This window comes from Pongo pygmaeus, chromosome 10, assembly GCF_028885625.2.
Source record: "Pongo pygmaeus isolate AG05252 chromosome 10, NHGRI_mPonPyg2-v2.0_pri, whole genome shotgun sequence".
Classification (NCBI taxonomy): Eukaryota; Metazoa; Chordata; class Mammalia; order Primates; family Hominidae; genus Pongo; species Pongo pygmaeus.
In genome coordinates this window covers 128,565,413-128,585,151 of record NC_072383.2, presented here as the reverse complement: position 1 = coordinate 128,585,151, position 19,739 = coordinate 128,565,413, and the positions used below count along the sequence as shown (strand labels likewise).

At 42.7% G+C, this 19,739-nt stretch overlaps 1 protein-coding gene across 1 annotated transcript in view; it reads left to right on the top strand.

Moving 5' to 3' along the window:
- Nucleotides 1-19,739, top strand: part of TMEM132D (transmembrane protein 132D) — an 824,298-nt gene that overhangs the window by 186,809 nt on the left and 617,750 nt on the right. Inside the window, exon 2 of the mRNA XM_054444603.2 lies at nt 12,489-13,377. Coding sequence (XP_054300578.1) covers nt 12,489-13,377 — 889 coding nt within the window. The remainder of the gene's footprint in view (nt 1-12,488; nt 13,378-19,739) is intronic.

Genomic DNA, 19,739 nt, shown 5'->3' with positions numbered 1-19,739 from the left:
GATGAGGCTGCTAAGTAACATTGGCTAAATCGAAGTAGAAATTCCTTCTCTCACGTAAGCATCCAGGCTCCCATGATGGCACTAAGGTCACTTGGGTTTGCAGCCCCTTTCTGCCTTATCACTCTTCTTTTCTCAACATAAGGCTCCCTCCTCAAAGTCTGAGATGTTCCTTCTGGCTGCAGCTGTCCAGTCTGCTTCCCACACAGCAGGATGGAAGAAAGTGAAGGAGAGGACGCAGCCCACAGCCACCCCACCCACTCGCTTTTCAGATCTTCCAGACACGATGCTGCCCGCGTCCCATTGACTAGAGATGTCCAATATGGTAGCCACTGGTCATATGTGGCTCTTCAAATTCAAGCTTGAATTAATTGAAATTTAAGTCAGTTTCTTGGTAGCGCCAGCCATACTTTCAGTGCCCAGTAACCACTGGTGGTGTGTGGCCGTTCCACTGCACTGCACAAAGACATTTCAGGAGCGCAGCAAGCTCCACCAGGCAGTGATGGAGGTGGCCACTCCCCCCTGCAAGGGAAACTTGGAAATGTAGCTCTGTCCCTAATTAAAACTTGAGTTCTATTCTTAAAAAGAAAGATGAAGGTCGGGCGCGGTGGCTCATGCCTGTAACCCCAGCACTTTGGGAGGCCGAGGCGGGCAGATCACGAGCTCAGGAGATTGAAACCATCCCGGCTAACACGGTGAAACCCCGTCTCTTACTAAAAATACAAAAAATTAGCCAGGCATGGAGGTGTGAGCCTGTAATCCCAGCTACTTGGGAGGCTGAGGCAGGAGAATCGCTTGAATCTGGGAGGCAGAGGTTGCAGTGAGCCGAGATCACGCCATTGCACTCCACCCTGGGTGACAGAGTGAGACTCCGTCTCAAAAAAATAATAACAATAATGATAATAAAATAATAAAGATGAAAACATATTGTGCAGAGTAGCTTTTTGTTCCTGCCACAGAGCCCTGCCAAGGGTATTTACTAAATAAGAAATAACCTGAGGATATACTGAAGACTTTCCTAGATGCTCTGCGAGGTGGTTTCCAACTCTGGGGCTCAACATTCAGGAAGCCCTCAACTTCTCTCACTTTTAGCACAACACTGGGACTTTGATCCTAAAGGACACTATCAACTTTTACCTGTTACATTCCTATTTTCATTCATTATACACATGGATTTTTTATAATCCTTTATATAATATATAATGCAAATATATAATATGTATCTATAATATGAATATATAATAATCCCCCATCCTTTATATAATCTCATCCCTCTTTTTTTTTTTTTTTTTTTTGGAGACGGAATTTCGCTCTTGTTGCCAAGGCTGGAGTGCAGTGGCACAATCTCGGCTCACTGCAACCTCCACTTCCCGGGTTGAAGTGATTCTCCTGCCTCAGCCTCCTAAGTAGCTGGGATTACAGGCCTGCGCCACCATGCCCGGCTAATTTTTTGTATTTTTAGTAGCGATGGGGTTTCACCATGTTCATCAGGCTGGTCTCGAACTCCTGACCTCAGGTGATCTGCCCGCCATGGCCTCCCAAAGTGCTGGGATTACAGGCATGAGCCACCGTGCCTGGCCTATATAATCCCATCTTTAAACAGCCGCCCATTTGAGCAGGCTGAGTGCTTTCCACCTGGAACCTGACTGATACAGAGCGCTGCTGGGAGCGGAGAGGAGTTCAGATTCTAGATATATTTATCACATAGAGCCGAGAGTTTATGTTGTGGATTGTACACAGATGTGAAAAGCAGAGAGGAGCCATGCATGGCGCCAAGGTTTTGGCATGTGATACTGGAACAATGGAAGTTGCATTTTCTGAGCTGGGACAACGGTGAGAAGAGAGGTTTTAGGCGGCCCAATGCAAGTGTATTTAGGGGGCCAATGAAGAGTTACATGTCAAGTTTTGGATGCTTGCGAGATCTCTGAGGGAAGGTGCTGAGAAGGACGAGGGATTTTTTAGTGGAGGTTGAGGAAGAGTTCCAGTCTGGAGATGCAAATCGAAGCCTAGAGGGTGGATGTGGTTACCCAGGGAATGCGTGTGGGTAGGGGAGAGGCAGCGTGCGCCCTGAGGCTGAACACACTGACATTGAGAGGAGGAGGCCGCAGGGAAGAATACCAAGGCGCGAGGCCCGAGGGGAGAGGAGCATGGCTGCGGGCTTTCAAGTATTCGCCTCTCTCTGGACCTAGTTTGTCTTAACATTCACGTTTTAAAAGTGATCCTAAGAAAGACACTCCGAAATGCACTTGTGTTTGCAAAAAAATAGATAAAATAAAATAAATGGGCAAGAGATATTTTGCATAATGTTTTTCCAATTAAAAATAAATAATCGGCGGGGCGCGGTGCTCACGCCTGTATTCCCAGCAGTTTAGGAAGCCGAGGTGGGTGGATCACCCGAGGTCGGGAGTTCGAGACCAGCTTGGCCAACATGGCAAAACCCCGTCTCTACTAAAAATACAAAAAATTAGCCAGGTGTGGTGGCAGGCACCTGTAATCCCAGCTACTTGGGAGGCTGAGGCAGGAGAATCACTTGAACACGGGAGGTGGAGGTTGCAGTGAGCCGAGATTGCACCATTGCCCTCCAGCCTGGGTGACACAGCAAGACTCTGTCTCAAAAATAAATAAATAAATAAAAATTAATAATGACCATTAGCGATAATGGGAAAATTTAAAGGAAAACACAACACTTAGGAAGAAAATTAACACCCCAAATCCCACCAGGCAGATACAACTATTATTCATGGTTGCTATACTTCTCTTCGGTTTTTCCTTTATGTGGGTATACTGTATACATTTCATTGATTCTGAGACTTTCTTTTCGTACGTGCTATCTCTGAAATTAGAATATGTCTTAAAATTTATGGTGTTCTCACATTTCTTTTGTCCTGAAATTACTTGGGATTCAGTTCATTTGCTAGGGCTGGTCATAATGTTCATGTCTTAAGCACTTCTATATGTAAATGCTTTTAAAATAAATTTTCAATGAGTATAAAGTAAAAATTCTAAGAGATTACAATTTTTATGTCATAGCTCAGCCTCTTAGTGGTACATAAAATAATGGTTTACTTTAAAATTAATAGGATCTGAGATTCTATGAAATATGATATACCTTTTTGTATTATAAGCTAAACATCCTCTTTCTTTATTCAGTCAGTAAGAATTTATGTGATATCTGCTTCAGGCCACTAGGTCAAACCTCCTACTGAGAACAAGTAGAAAAGCTGAAGAATACGACAACAAAAAAACATGCATTAAAGGCATTAGAGAGCTTTGGAGGCACACAGGGTATTAAAAAGCCAAGACTTCAGGAGGAAGGAGGCACACTCTGGTGAATCCAACATTCTGAGATGTTTTCCTTTGGGAACATTTTGCTTCTACTTCTTTGGTGCGAGGCAAAGAAATTCAGAATCTGAGGAGAAGGTGGTAGTTAAGAGGAAGCTGAACAGAGTTTTTTACAGTCTTATAAGACAAAAATTGTAGTTTATTTTCTACCAAGAAATAGGTTTCCTTGTCTATTCTAATAAATAGTTACACATCCTTTCTTTGGATCTGTAGTTTGTAGCTGATTTTTCAACTTTATGGCTGGCACTGCACTCAACATTCTTATAAATTTTTTAGAATATTTCTGTATTTCCTCACAATACATTCTTAGATATACAATGAATGGGGCAGAGAGACGGGAAATTTCAAGCCTCTTTTAGGTATTGTCAAATCATCTCCCAGAAATTTGACCCCGACCAGGATTCTTCTTGAGTTCCGTATGAGAGCATTGCTGTTATGAAACTCGCAGCAGCGCGGTCCATCGCCATTAAAGAACTCCTCGTCGGCTGGGTGCGGTGGCTCACACCTATAATCCCAGCACTTTGGGAGGCCGAGGCAGGCGGATCACGAGGTCAGGAGATCGAGACCATCCTGGCTAACACGGTGAAACCCCGTCTCTACTAAAAATACCAAAAAAATTAGCCGGGTGTGGTGGCGGGCGCCTGTAGTCCCAGCTACTCAGGAGGCTGAGGCAGAAGAATGGCTTGAACCCGGGAGGTGGAGCTTGCAGTGAGCCGAGATTGCGCCACTGCACTCCAGCCTGGGCGACAGAGTGAGACTCTATCTCAAAAAAAAAAAAAAAAAAAAAAGAACTCTTGGTCATTTTGTAAGGAAAAAATGTATCACTCCGAGCTTGGCTTGACGTTTATTTCTATCTTGAGGGTCTGGTGTAATAGCGCTTGATCTCCACAGTATCATCTGAGTGGGTCTTCCACACTCACTCTGGAAGTTCTGATACAGTCGTTCCCTGTCTAATCTGCATGGTTAGGACATGTGATGTGGTTTTTCAATGTATTATCCATGATGTACCGTCTAGGTATGTACTGTCTCCTCAACTGTAAAGCTGAAGCACCAGCTCTCCAACTGGAGTGGTTTTCTCCCTAAGTTGAGTTGCCAGATGTAGCAAATAAAAGTACATGGTGTCCCATAAAATGTGATTTTTGATAAAAAATAATGCCCTCTGGAATATTGGGGACATACACTACAAAGTATTCATATTTTTTTTTTCTGGAATTCCTAGTTAAATGAGTGCACTGTTTTTTGTTTGTTTGTTTGTTTGTTTGTTTACCTGAGCCTCTACTTGGAGTGGACACTTGGCAAGGTCTGGAGACATTTGTGGTTGTGACAGCTGGGCTGGGGTGGCAGCTGCTGGCAGCTAGGCAGAGGTCAGGGAGGCTGATAAGCATTCAGCAAGGCACAGGATGCCCCCACGACCAAGGCTGGTCTTCAGCAGTGCTGAGGTTGAGAATCCCTCACGGAGGGTGTGTGGTTGCCACTTTAATTTCCAGGCTTTGTATTTAGCTGGTGAAGGGTCAGGACTCACAAAGGCTAAATAGGATTAGTGTGTTTGGGAACCTATCACTCCCCTCTTCCTGTCTCAAGTTGGTCTTCAGCTTATTTGATTGGCTAGATAACTTTTTATCCTCTCACCCTGTTTTCTTTTTCTTTTTTCTGTTTTTGAGATGAGGTCTTGCTCTGTCATCCAAGCTGGAGTGCACTGGTGTGATCTCAGCTCACTGCAACCTCTGCCTCCTGGGTTCAAGCGATTCTCCCACCTCAGCCTCCTGACTAGCTGGGATTACAGGTGCGTGCCACCACGCCCAGCTGATCTTTGTGTTTTTAGTAGAGACAGGCTTTCACCATGTTGGCCAAGCTGGTCTCGAACTCCAGACCTCAAGTGATCTGCCTGCCTTGGCCTCCCAAAGTGTTGGGATTACAGGTGTGAACCACCGCGCCTGGCCCTGTTTTATTTCATACTTACAGTTTTATGAAATTATATGACAGGTGTTTATTTCTTTCTTCATATTTAATCAGTCCCCCTCACTCCAATGCCAGCCTCATGAGGATAGCGATCCGGCTCTTCCTGTTGAATTCTGTTTCCCCTGCACCCAGCACTGCGTCCAGCACAAATATCTGTGTTGGGAATGATACCATGAATTGATAAAGACAGAAATGTATCTTGCTTTTAAGATACCTTCATGGTCTCCAAATATAATGGTGAAGATACTTGCATACTGTACAACATATTGACGACACATATGAGTCAACTGTTTGAAATACAAGAACTTTACTTTTCCAAAAGTACTGGGGACAGCTTCAACACATTCTTTTTCTCAGAAACTGACAAAGCAGACAAAAATAAGATATTCTATAGAAAAATTGAGAGTGCAGTTACCAAACAGCCCCTCTGTACTCTGTATGTCTTTTAGAATTTCATACCAATCTTTGGATTTTAACTTTTACTCGCTTTCTAGAATTACACAAGCTTTTTCTTTCCCTTCCTTTTTGTTTATTTTATGGAAATTTTTGTATGGGAGACTATATAAATGCATGATTTGTTCATTTTTAACAATCTATTACTATAAATGTATGATTTGTTCATTTTTTAACAATCGATCACATATAGATATATATATTATATACACATATATACCTGTATTATATACATATATAATATATAATACTATTATATATTATATTACAATGTTATTATACATATATATAATATATATATATTTTTTTCCTAATGCAACACCTCTTTGATTTAATTCTCAGTTTTGTTGTCTTTCATTGTTATTTTCCTACTTTTGTTTTTATTAATGCTGCTTTAGAGCTCTTCATTTAGATTTTGTTTTGGGTAGTTGATCAATTTTATTCGGTTTGATAATGATACTATTGAAGATTATGAATTTGCTTTTGACTACATCTTTGGCTGCTTCACATATGTTTTGATGTGTAGTAGTATTGCCATTATTAGCAGCTTGTAAATATAGTATAATGGAAAGTTTTATTTTGATTTTGATTCAAGAACTGTTAAGTAGTTGGGTTTCTCTTCCCAAATAAATAGCAGTGTTTCTATTTTGCTGTTGTTATGAATTTATATTCTAGTGTATACAATCATGGAATATCATTTAAATTATTTCTGTAATTTTTTATTATTATTGTCTCCTTGTAGCCTTATATATGATTAGTTTATGGGAAGGTCCCATAAACACTTTAAGTGAGTGTATTCTCCATAGAGATTATAATAGCATTAGTTATTTGTATCTTCATGTCATTATTTACTTTTCTATACTTCATAAGTCAGAGACTGGAAAAGGAGGTATGTCACATTTAAGCAAATTTTAGTTACTATCAATTTCTACTTGTAATTTTAAGAGATTTTGTCACATTAATTTGGGGGCTGTATATACTTGCATAAAATATCTACAATTATTTATGCATTGTGAATTGTGTCTTTTATTAAAATTAAGACCTTTAATTCAGTTACTTATTTTTATCTTGAATTTTACTTTTTTTTGTATTAAAGTTGTGACCCCAGTTTTCTTTCTCTGTAGAATATCTATGCCTATTCTTTTTGTTGTTTATTTATTTATTTATTTTTAAAATACCTCAGTCAATTTATTTGAGTTCTCTTGGAGACAATTTATAGCCTTTTTTCTTCTTTTAACTTTAGAGCCAGCTCGAGAGTCTTAGTCTTTTAATGGAATAATCTATGCCACTTATATATAATATCATAACTAATAAATTTGTTCTTCTGTCATATTTTGTTTTCTGTTTTTCTTGTTTATCTGTGCATTCAATAGATTATTCAGTAAACTGTTTCTGTCCTCTCCTCAGTTCTTCCCACTAATCTGTAAGTATAAAAACCAAAATTTAAGTTATCAGAAAAGTATAGTTGGACATATTTTTATTTGGTTATCATTGACTGAAATAAAGCCCTGTCTACTGATATCTCTTATGAAGATACAAATTTAGTCCACTTTAACTTTCTTTTGTTCCCTAAGTCTATTGGCATTTTTAAGTTTATAAATTTTAAATTACTTATAGTGTTTGAATTCTGAATTTTTTACTACTATTTTCAATGTGTGGGGTTTTGCCTGTATTTGAAACTCTCTATCTGAATGTATTCTACATGTAAATGTTTTCAGTGCTCATCTGGTTCTCATTTAACATGATTTTCCTATTCTTGAGTACTACACTTTGATTAACCTTCTGGTGTCCCGGATAATATGCTTCAGTGATCTTTTCAGCAGCGGAAGATATGGTATATGTTTGTTTCTTTCTGTTGCCCTCACAATTACCAGAAAAATCCTCAGGTCAAATAATTGTTCAATTAGATAATTGTTCAGTTAGAACATCTTTCATCATATTTCTGTGAATATTTATCATTATTTTTTAATATCTGATTTTGTACAGTGGATACAAATGAAGACTATCTGATTTTTTTTTTTTTTTAGTTTTTAAAATTTTGCTTTTAAATAAATGCTTATAGAATTACTTTTTACCCTTGATGTGACTGTGTCTTTTAGAAATACCTGAAAGGTGGTGTTTTCGGTTTTCTCTGGAATCAGTGAAATATAATGATCTACTTTGAATATGTATAGGTATATAAACCTGGGAATGTTTTCTTTTCTTTTTTTGCCTTTTAATGCTGCTGCTTTTGCATTTTCCTGGTGTCTTCATTAGGAGCTCCATCATCTGATTATTGAACATCTAATGTGCGTCTCACATGGTTACAGCCTCTTACTGATCATTTCCATTTCTTTGCCTTTTCTATTTAGCTGTAGGGAAAGCTTCAAAAGCTCCCCTTCTCATATGATAAATTCAATTTTCTGCATTTTTCAAATCTGTGTTATTGCATCTGAAACCATTTTAAATTCCTTACTTTTAATACTTCAGGATCTTCTTCCATCTCAGTCTTATTTCCTTACAAAACAACAAAGGCTCTGCTTTTCTTGATGATTGTGAGCTCCAAAGTCATTTTGTATAAAAGGTACTTCAATATTCTATGGTAAATACTCTTCAAAGGTATGTTATTCCTCCACTTCTTGAATGTCTTTCTGAATTTCCTTCGTTACTCTGCAGCTTTTATTGGTAGTTCCTGTTCTCCTTCTGTTTTTGTTTATTTACATATCCTTCACTGAGGGCAGCCTTGTTTGCATTGCCATTGCATGTTACCATATGACCCGGCATCTCCGGTGGGGGATGGTGAGGATGCTCTGGGGTGTTGACATGCCCAGCAGGGGAGATCCCTTGTTCCAAGGTGCCTTCTGTGAGTTGGGTGCAGGGGCCACATGGGCACTGGTTTCCTGTAAGTGGTTTTAGGTTTGGACTCATTCCAGGAGCACAGTGTGGCTATGTCAGACCTCCTGCCCCCATCACTGTCTCTGTTAGGGAAGAACAGCGTCAGCAAGACGTCTTGATGTTTTAGGGCTTTCTGTGCAGTGCGGCGCCCCGTATGCTTGGGTCTCTGATTCAGCTGATGGCACAGCTGGTTGGCTGCCAGCATTGGGAATATTGTCAGGTGCGGGAGCACCCACATGGCCCATGGCCTTTGCTCTTGCAGATATCAGGGTAGATTTGTCAGCTGCCTAGATATCAGATATCTTACAGATATCTACTCAGCTGACAACTATTTTCTTTCTATGACAGTACCATGCTGAGGATTGCCAGATTTGGGAAGTAAAACACAAGATGACTAGCTACATTTGAATTTCAGAAAAACAACATTTTAAAATATTTATTTTTAATTATAAGCATGCCCAATGGAATATTTCTGTTTACTGGAAATCAAAACATAATGAGGTGTTTGTGTTTTATCTGGCTGCCCTAATCATTCTGTTTTCTATGTGAGGTATTTGAGTCCCTTGTGACTCCCGGTAATTCTTGCAGTCTATGGCATGCAGGTTGTACCTAGTTTTCAGCATGGATGTAGATTTTTTTTTTTTTTTTGCCTATTACCATATTCGATTAGTTATTGCTTTTGGGTCCACATAGGGGAACATTGAGTCTTGTGCTCAAATTGCCTTCTTCCCATATTTTTAAAAAAAGTATTATTCAGGGAAAAATGATCCTTTCAAAAATGTTAAAATTAATACAAAATCTCTCCCAGACCACTGAGTTGCTTCAAGATGTGAACATGTCACTCTCCCTCAAGTAAGAATTACAGCCATGGAACCTAATCAAAAAGTAATTTTTGTCCTTAGTGAATTATTAACTGAGATTTACTGTGTATAGCTTCTTTGTAATTTAACACTTTGCTAATTTTTATGTTAAATAAAAATCGTGTCCTTTAGTGACAGTAACCACTCCTGTAAGGATGAGAGGATAATGAATTTTACTTTGTTCATTCTGTGCATCGTGGACCATAATTGGCTTTATTTTTGTAGTATTAGCTAAAAAAAAAAAAGAAAGGAAGTGACACTAGCTTTAGGTCAAAATGCAGCAATTTTAAGCAATAAACATTTAGGTCAGATACCAGGCAAAATGACTAATAGACCATTTGTGGAATAAAGCTAAGAAGTTACTTCCCTTCAAATGATGTTCACAGTGACCCCTGATAGCCTTATTGGTTTCCTGAATAAAATCAGAGGACCCGATGTCATTGCCCTTGGAATGTGTAATTAGCTGCACAATTAGGTTTTGTGTCCTCAAGTAGTCGGGGTCAGATGTTCAACAGGGAAGTTCATGGAGCCCTGGTGTCTGGCATTAACGTTTAACCATCTGTAATTTGGTTGGCTGGCTTTGGCTGTTTCTAGCACGAATGGCAAAAGAGTGCTGAGGCAGCTCAAGGTACTTGTTCTGAGTGGTGCCAAGATGTGTTTTTTAACAATAAGAGACACTGTATCAATTGATGTAGGTCTTATAGGAGTCTCATTACATGGAGAGGCCCATCTTCCTTAGTCCCGTATCACCAGGATTACACGGAGCTCTTAATGGGATAAAAGGATCCAGGATTCTGATTACAGTGATGGAAGCGAAGAGGACAGTGAATAACATCCTAGTGTAAAAACAGAATCTGCTCTTTGTAACATAAAAAGCATAATCCCCTTGTTGATTCATTCATTCACGTGTTTATCAAATATTTATTGAGTACCTGACATTTACCAGGCACTCTCTTAAAGACTGTGAATACAGCGGAGAAAAAAGCCCTGCGTGTCATTTCTGCTTCCTGGCATAACACACACTGGAGTGCATAGAGAATTACAGCAAAGCATAACGTGTTTTGATGCAGGAAGCTGGGGATGCTACAGAAAAACCCAGATGGAGACCATAACCCAGAATCATACAGTCAAGGAAAGGATCCCAGCAAGGTGACTTTGATAATGCAGCCGGAGAGGTCACAGAACTGTGGCTAGGCAAATGGGGAGAGGGTGCCCAGAGAGGGGATGAAATATTCTCTGTCTCTTCTTTGTTTTTACTATAACTCACATGTGAAGATACAAGTTTAGAGGTAATATCAATCGGGAGTTATTTCCATAAAGTTAAAACATGTAATCCTTTTAAGGCATGGAGTCCCTTTTTATATCTATGATATTTTGATTTTTGAAAACAAAAATCCATATTTATGACGTCAAACCCTAGGAAATTGTCATTTGGGTGGATGCAGCTCACTTATAAGCAGTCTCAAATGGTTCAGTCCAAGACAAGCCTTAGTTGTTTATATGGAAGCTCAGCCTGCTCTGAGTTTGGTCATGCCGTTGATTGGAGAGATTTTTTCATCCAGGGCTTTCTGTAAACTCAGGTTGAATACATGCGTTGAACTTCTTGTCTAGACGTTAAATTGGATGCAGCCTGACACCCTGTGGTATCACAGCTGGGCTGAGGCTACAGTGCTCCAGTCAGCCCCCTCATGCTACCAATGGGTCCATGGGAAACAGCGAGGGTCAGTGACCTGCTCATTGTCTCGCAAAGCCGGGAGCAGGACCCCTGCCTCCGAGCTCTTGGCTCTCTCAGCTGCTGGCAGATGACTGCCAAGAAGGGTCCTGACTCGGGTAGGCATCATGCTTCCAAATGTGTGTTTGCGTGGGCCTTTGAGAAAGGTGGCGCCATGAGTGTCCGAGTAATCAAAGATAATTACATGGTGATGGACGAGAAGGGCTTCAGCATAACTTGTGGAGCTTTGCCTAGAAAGTCAGTGTTCCCAGCCAATAGTTTACATTTCTAAAACTCCTTAAATTGGTTCTTTGGATTATGCAATTGCTCTGCCTGCATTTTTCTTGCAGAATGTAAGGCAACTTGTAAAAATAACATTTTGGATTTTTCTCCCCCTGACAGAGAGGTACGTTCAGTGTGGAAAAATGAACAATGGATTTTGTTCATTGGTGACAGCGTAGTGTCCACAGGATGTGGCTGGGATGGAAGCGAGGTGCTGCCCTTCCCTTGCTTCTTAGGTTCTAGGGTCCATTGTTTCACAGATGAGTTGGAGCATGTGCTTTGTATGCCCGGCCCTGACACATTGGTGTTGTGGTCACATCATCTCATCTATTTCTAGAGGGCCCCTCCCAATATATCCTTCTAAGGTCTTTTCTCTGCATCTCTCTCCTTAACTCCAACTGGGGGCAGGTGTACACTGTCCGTGTGATTTATGATTGTGCATCTGCATCTGTTTTTGCCCCAAGTCTGTTAGCATTTCCCATTGGACATGTCCTTAAACGCAGAACGTGCGTATGGGTGGAACACAAAAGAATATCTATCAGGTGGAATGTGGACGTGGCATTGATCCATGTGTTGAGAAAGTCATTCCTGTTTCCAATCTCAGTCTGTGTTGAGTCAATGGGACGGTGCCTCTCTGTGTCTGTGACAGCTTTCTAATACTTGCTAATCTCTCCTTTGATCAAAAAAAGAGCAAGTCTTTACCATAACCCCATAAAAACACCACTACCACGAGTTGAAATTTTAAAACTTTATTTGAATTGTATTTATTTGCATGCTCAACTTTTTTATAGGTTAAATGATATTGGTTTTCTACTTAGGTTGGTGGCATTTATTTCTTCTGAAACAAATAATAAGAAGCGAGTAGGTTGGATTAAGAGGTTTGGATTAGGAATTGCATGATTGGCATGAAGACAGGGTCCTCTGTTATGAAGAGGGCACGCAGATGTCTGAAATGCTGGTAACAGGACCTTAGCATTACTAACACCTGCACTGCGATTCCTTCCTCACAGTGACGGAAGGTCGAGGGATCCTTGAGAGCATCCAGAGGTTTTCCTTGCTGCCCACCTACCTCCCCGTGACCTACCACATCAACAACGCGGACGTTTCCTTCTTCCTGAAGGAGGCCAACCAGGATATCATGAGGAACTCCAGCCTGCAGTCCCGGGTGGAGTCATTTCTGATTTACAAATCCAGGAGGCTGCCTGTTCTCAATGCCAGCTACGGGCCTTTCTCCATCGAGCAAGTGGTGCCCCAGGATTTAATGCTACCTTCCAACCCATTTGGATTCACCAACAAATTTTCTCTTAACTGGAAACTAAAAGCCCACATCCTGCGGGACAAAGTTTACCTGAGCCGGCCCAAAGTGCAGGTTCTTTTCCACATCGTGGGCAGAGACTGGGACCACCGCAGCGCCGGGGAGAAGCTGCCGTGCCTGAGGGTCTTTGCTTTCCGAGAGACCCGAGAGGTGCGGGGCAGCTGCCGGCTGCAGGGGGATCTGGGGCTGTGCGTGGCAGAGCTGGAGCTCCTGTCCAGCTGGTTCAGCCCCCCCACAGTGGTTGCCGGGAGGAAGAAGTCCGTGGACCAGCCAGAGGGGACCCCCGTGGAGCTCTACTACACTGTGCACCCAGGGGGTGAGAGAGGGGACTGCGTCAGGGAAGATGCGAGGAAAAGCAATGGGATCCGGACAGGCCACAGTGACATCGATGAGTCCGGGCCCCCCTTGCAGAGGATCGGGAGCATCTTCCTTTATCAGACATACAGGAAACCTTCCCTGAGAGAACTGCGTCTGGACAACAGCGTGGCCATCCACTATATACCAAAGACCGTGAGGAAAGGAGACGTGCTGACTTTTCCTGTTTCCATCTCCAGAAATTCCACTGAAGATCGCTTCACGTTGAGGTAAGTCGTTTCCCAATGTCTGTCTGTACCCGCCCGTCGATCAGGTGGTGTTTTCGAGAAGCTATTTGACCAGAAAAGCTGTGTTATCGCTCACCGAAGTAGAGCCGGCCTTCCCATTTTTACAAACTCCATCTGCACTGTGGAATACAGGGACCAGTCTGATCGTTCAGGGTTGGCAATTTGGTTGTGAGAATATTCATCTTAATAGATTTTCTAAGCCATTGATAGGGCAGCCGGGGGGCTGCTGACGGTACGCCTTTTCCCTTAGCTTAGGGTATTATCAGCAAGTTTTGGGAATGCTAAAATTATCCAAGAAGGCTTTTCAAAATTGGGAGAGTTAAATGCCTCACAGCTGAAATGAGACTGCAAATGAAATGGCAACAGTTGTCAGAAAGGACAGGGAACACGGTTTTGCCAACTCAAAATCTATTCCAGATATGTAAGTTCTAAGTATAATATGGTACCAACCTCAAAGTTATCATTTTGTTTCTCCCTGGAAATAGAACTTAGTGTTCAAAAAAATAAATGAGCATAATGTGTGAAGAATATACAGTAGAATTTGTTGAGTTTCTTATATAAGAATATACCAAAGACAAGACATTGAAAATAAGCTCTGTGTACTTTAGAACAAATATGGGCTGGTTTTCACTTTGGAATATAATGTATGAGAGAAGCTACTTGCCTAGGCTTGTTTGTATTTTCATCATATAGTTTTAGTTTTATTTTCAACACAGCCAAGTGTGATTATAACAGCTGTTTAGTAGAAGTGTTTTTGGGTTATTAAAAATGTCCTAGCACTGCTACAGAACTCACAATTTGACCTGATGCGCAATGTAATAAAATGTGTGTTATGACTCCTGAAATTAGGAGTGTAACTGTATGTAAGACATATTTCATATGTGGGCTTATAAACTTCATCCAGTAATGACCAGCTCTCCACCCCCTTCATATGGGATTTATGGCTGCTTTTTCTAGCTTTTCTTTTCTTTTCTTTTTTCTATTCTTTTCTTTCTCCCTCTCTTTCTCCCTCTCTCTTTCTCCCTCCCCTCTCCTCTCCCCCCTCCTCTCCCCCTCCTCTCCCCCTCCCCTCCCCTCCCCTCTCCCCTCCCCTCCCCTCTCCCCTCCCCTCCCCTCCCCTCTCCCTCCCCTCCCCTCCCCTCTCCCCTCCCCTCCCCTCCCCTCTCCCCTCCCCTCCCCTCCCCTCTCCCCTCCCCTCCCCTCCCCTCTCCCCTCCCCTCCCCTCTCCCCTCCCCTCTCCCCTCCCCTCCCCTCTCCCCTCCCCTCTCCCCTCCCCTCTCCCCTCCTCTCCCCCTCCCTTCTCCCCTCCTCTCCCCCTCCCTTCTCCCCTCCTCTCCCCCTCCCTTCTCCCCTCCTCTCCCCCTCCCTTCTCCCCTCCTCTCCCCCTCCCTTCTCCCCTCCTCTCCCCCTCCCTTCTCCCCTCTCCCCTCCACTCTCCCTTCTCCCCTCCCCTCTCCCCTCCTCTCCCCTCCTCTCCCCCTCCCCCTCCCCTCCTCTCCCCCTCCCTTCTCCCCTCTCCCCTCCCCTCTCCCCTCTCCTCTCCCCTCTCCCCTCCCCTCTCCCTTCTCCCCTCCGCTCTCCCTTCTCCCCTCTGCTCTCCCCTCCCCTCTCCCTTCTCCCCTCCCCTCTCCCCTCCTCCCCTTTCTCATCCCCCCTTTCTCCTCCCCCCTCCCCTCCCCTCCCCTGTCCCCTCCCCTCCCTTCCCCTCTCCCCTCCCCTCCCTTCCCCTCTCCCCTCCCCTCCCTTCCCCTCTCCCCTCCCCTTCCCTCCCCTGTCCCCTCCCCTTTTTTCCTTTATGTTTAAAGGGTGGATGAGTTTAAGAAAATAAATCACCGTTTTGATTCTACCTTGCACATTTAAGTTTATTTGATTGTGACCTAGTATTAGAAATGCCTATTTTAACTAAAGAAACAGAACCTAATGGACATGCATCTAATGACTGAACTTGGCTAAGTCCTGGAAGGTAAAAACCTTTGGCCTGGTTGGATGTGCCATTTGCGGATTAGCCGCAGGGATTTAGGGCACAGGAACACATCCGTGGTGGCCAAGCCTTCATTAGCGTTCCCTTCCATCTTTCTGGAAATTGGATCTAGATCCAGCTGGCCACAGGTCCTCAATGAGGTCTGCTAGCTTTGTGTTTTACTTTTCTGGGTTCAACAGTCTTACATAGTATTCTTTGTGAGGATGGCTGCTTATGTAGAGAAATATTTTGGTGGTAGAAACAAAAGGTTCGAATAGGGGAGCTTTGATCTTACACTGTTTCATAATGTCTGCCATTTTTTAGGTCCGCCAACGACTGACTTGATTTTCTGAATGCAGGATTAAACACTGCAATCCCCTGAAGCTTTGACTTTCAGGAGATGAGAGCCACTGCAGCTTATGTGTGTGTGTGTGTGTGTGTGTGTGTGTGTAAGCAGTGATGTGTGTAGCATTGAATTTCACAAAAAGCTTTGTGTCTCATGACTTTATTACACACTAAACATATCCATTAGGGGTCCAAGGGTGGCTTTTATCTTTGGCAGTCTGTAACAAAACCAAGAGAAATTCACTATGTGTGGCTGCACAATATGAGGCTCCAAGTCTTGGCAAATTCACAAGCAAATGCATTTGAAGCTTCTAAATTTGGTGGCTCCACTTGTAGGTCAAAGTTTGGAAAATTTGGGAAGTACAGCAAAAGTATATTTGTTCAGAGCCCATCAATTAGAAATGTCAATTCAGTTTAAAAAATCAGTTTTACAGATGAGACAACAATGAAGGAAATGTTTCATGAATGTCTGTTTACCTTGGTACGATGCTACACTGTTTCTTTAAGAGGTTCCATTAATAATGTGCTTGCTGCATACTTAAAACGCTCTGATTATGGATGAGTCGCATGTGTTTATGTAAACAGCTGGAGGTTAACTTGGACCTGGCACGATTATTATCCTTTAGCTTGAATCCCTATAATTAGAAAATAATAAAACTGTATATCTTTTTAAATGAAGTCAATTTGACACTAATTTAGCATAGCTTCCAAATATTTAGAATTGGTGTGCGTCTGTTCTCTCTGGCCATCTGCTATAAATAACCCTCAAGGATCCAGCCAAGTATCCTTGGGCGCTTTTCTCCAAATTGTGACTGTGCAAATATGCATCATGCACATTTGCAAATCATGAACTGATGAATCAGCTGCGGTTTGAGTTCTTTGTTGATAGCGACTGACCACCCACTGTACACCTCCCCGGCGGCGTGCCTGTGATCTCAGGGGCACTCAGGGGCATGCGACGGCTGAAGCACAGGAGTTAGCTTCTTTCTGTGTGTGTATTTGTATGCATGTATGTATGCATGAGTGTTTCACTCTTTAAGAACAAGAAAACCCAGGTGGGGCTGTTGGTCATCTTACAACCTCTGTTCTGTCCTGCTGCTTCTATCTTCTGAAGGTGACATCTGCCGGAAAAGAAAAGCAAAACGCTTTCTTTCATTCCTGAGACATCTAACGATCTCATTCAATCCCAGAAAATGTTTTCCTTCAAGTGAACAACTAAAGCATCCCACAGCACTGGAACCCTTTCTTCTCTATTATTCTAGGCACACATTCTCCTGTGTCCGTCCCCGCACTGAGAGCAAGGCTCAGATGCATCCCAGTCTCTACTTACCTGCCGTGGGCCTGGAGGAAGATAAGAACTGGGGCTCTTCTTTCACATCCTCACCAGTTATTCTTTCTTTGCTTTCTGCCACAGGGAGTCCGTTTCCAAAGAGCTCTGGTCTTGAGATCCGAATGGAAGGCTGGAACCCAGTATAGGCATAGCATTCCCTTGGTTACCTAACAGTCCAGAACAGTCAGCCGGGGGGCCTAGAACGGTGGAACAAGCTCAGAGAAGGGGCTGTTCTTAAAGGCAGGGACATCCTTAAATTTCTTGAGTGAATGAATGAATTGCTGATTATTAACAAATATGTGCACTTTGCTGAGGTCTCTGCAGTTTTAAATGCTCAAGAATTTGTTAAGTGCCATATGCCTAGCACTGTGATTGGCTTTAAGACCAGGTTGGTATAAGGCATTACTAAGGAGATATTCTTGCAAAGGTGAGACTTAGAAAGGAGATAGCAAGAGAATAAAATACAAGTGTTTGACAAGGGGCAGAAGTGAGCCTGGCACTGATGAGGCTCAGACGATATTCTTTGGTGGTTTTGGTATCCAGATATGCCGAAGACTTAAAGCTTGTTAGGAAATAATACGGTGGTTTGAAATTGACCCTGTGAGCTTAATTCACTTGAATTATGTAACCTTTGAACCTGTGTTGGCCCAGAATAAGATTTCTTCTTGTTCTGTTTCAGGTAAAATATGCCCTGGTGTATCCAGTGATATTCTAAGTTGCAGGTCATAAATCACACTCCAGCTAATTTAAGAAAAAATAATAAATAAAAGGGTTTACTGGATGGATATCATGGGACCCAGCTTGGCCATGCAGAGTCTGATGGAGGTTGGTGGCTGCGTGTGGACACAGCAGCCTCTCAGCAACTCTCTCCCGCCCTCACAGTGAATTCCTTCAATAGTTCCTTTGGTTATCCACACATAAGCTGCAGAGACCTCCATGCAGCCCCTGCTGAATCACCTGTCTACCAGCTGGCAGTGCCAGGGACCAGATGCGGCTTCCATGAAGTAAAATGGTTCCTCGAATTACCCTTCATTAAGAACACATCCCATGAGATGAGGCATTTTCCTCTTGTGAAAACTGGGGCACTGTTACAAAGAGGACAGATGTTGGTGTATTCAAATTATACCAATGTCCAGTGACATGTGGTCTGTACCTGGGATTGTACATCCCGTTGTTACCTAGTGGGGATTGATAGAGGTGCTTGAAATAGAAGAGCGAGAGGCGGACAGGCTTTTAATTTCAGAACTGATATGACTTTACAAAAAACTTGTGAACTTATTGCAGTGTTCCCATATGTCCCCGCTAGTTTCCTCTTTTATTAATACCTTACATTTGTGTACTGCATTTGTCCCAATTCACCAATATTGACACATGATTATTAGCTAAAGTCCATACTTTATTCAAATTTCCTTAGTTTTTATCTACTGCCCCCCTTGGCTGTCCCTGGATCCCATCCAGGAGACTGCATTACATATAGGGGTCATGTCTCCTGGAACTCCTGTTCAAAGAAAAACTTCAGCTGAATTAAATTCAATGGAGTTTAATTGAGCAATGAATGATTTGTGAATCAGGCAGCTCCCAGAATCAGCAGATTCAGAGAGACTCCAGGGGTGCCTCGTGGTCAGAACATATTTATTTTTTTATTTTATTTTATTTATTTATTTATTTATTTTGAGACGGAGTCTCGCTCTGTCGCCCAGGCTGGAGTGTGGTGGCGCCATCTCGGCTCACTGGAAGCTTCGCCTCCCGGGTTCACGCCATTCCCCTGCCTCAGCCTCCCGAGTAGCTGGGACTACAGGCGCCCATTACCACGCCCGGCTAATTTTTTGTATTTTTAGTAGAGACGGGGTTTCACCGTGTCAGCCAGAGTGGTCTCGAGCTCCTGACCTCGTGATCCGCCCGCCTCGGCCTCCCAAAGTGCTGGGATTACGGGCGTGAGCCACCGCACCCGGCCCAGAACACATTTATAGACCAAAAAAGTAAAGTGATGTACAGAAATCGGAAGTGAGGTACTGAAACAGCTGGATTGGTTACAGCTCAGTGTTTGCCTTATTTGAACACAGTTTGAACACTCAGCAGTCTATGACTGGTTGAAGTATGGCCACTGGGATTGGCCAAGACTCCGCGACTGTTACAGGCGCATACTCCAAAGTTAGGTTTTCAATCTTGTCTACCTATTAAGCTAGGTTGCAGTTCATCCACAAGGACTCAAACATGGAAATAGAGTCCTTCTCAGGCCATATTTATTTTGCTTTAACACTCCTGTTGCTCTGACCATTTCTTAGGCTTTCTTTGGTTTTGGTGGCTTTGACCATTTTGAGACTTACTGGTCAGCTGTTTTGAGGAATGTCCTTCAATTGGGATTGGTCTGATGCTCTTTCTCCTGATTGCACTGCGATTATGGGTTTGGGGGAGGAAAACCACAGAGGCAAAGTGCCATGTTTATCACATAGAGGGTGCGTACAGCCCACACGACTTGCTGCGTTGATGTTCACTTCCAGGGCTGACGGCTGCTGTGAGACCCCAGTTCTTGCCTTTTTAGTTTAAAAGAATTTAAACAAGAGACACACAGCAAAGGAAATGCACCACAGAGCAATGTATTGCAAAAGAAAATATTTTGAAAGTTAAGTTCAGTATAGATAGTACACCAGAGAGAGGATTCAAAGCAGGCTGCCCGTAAGGATGAGACAGCGAAGATGGGCACTAGGG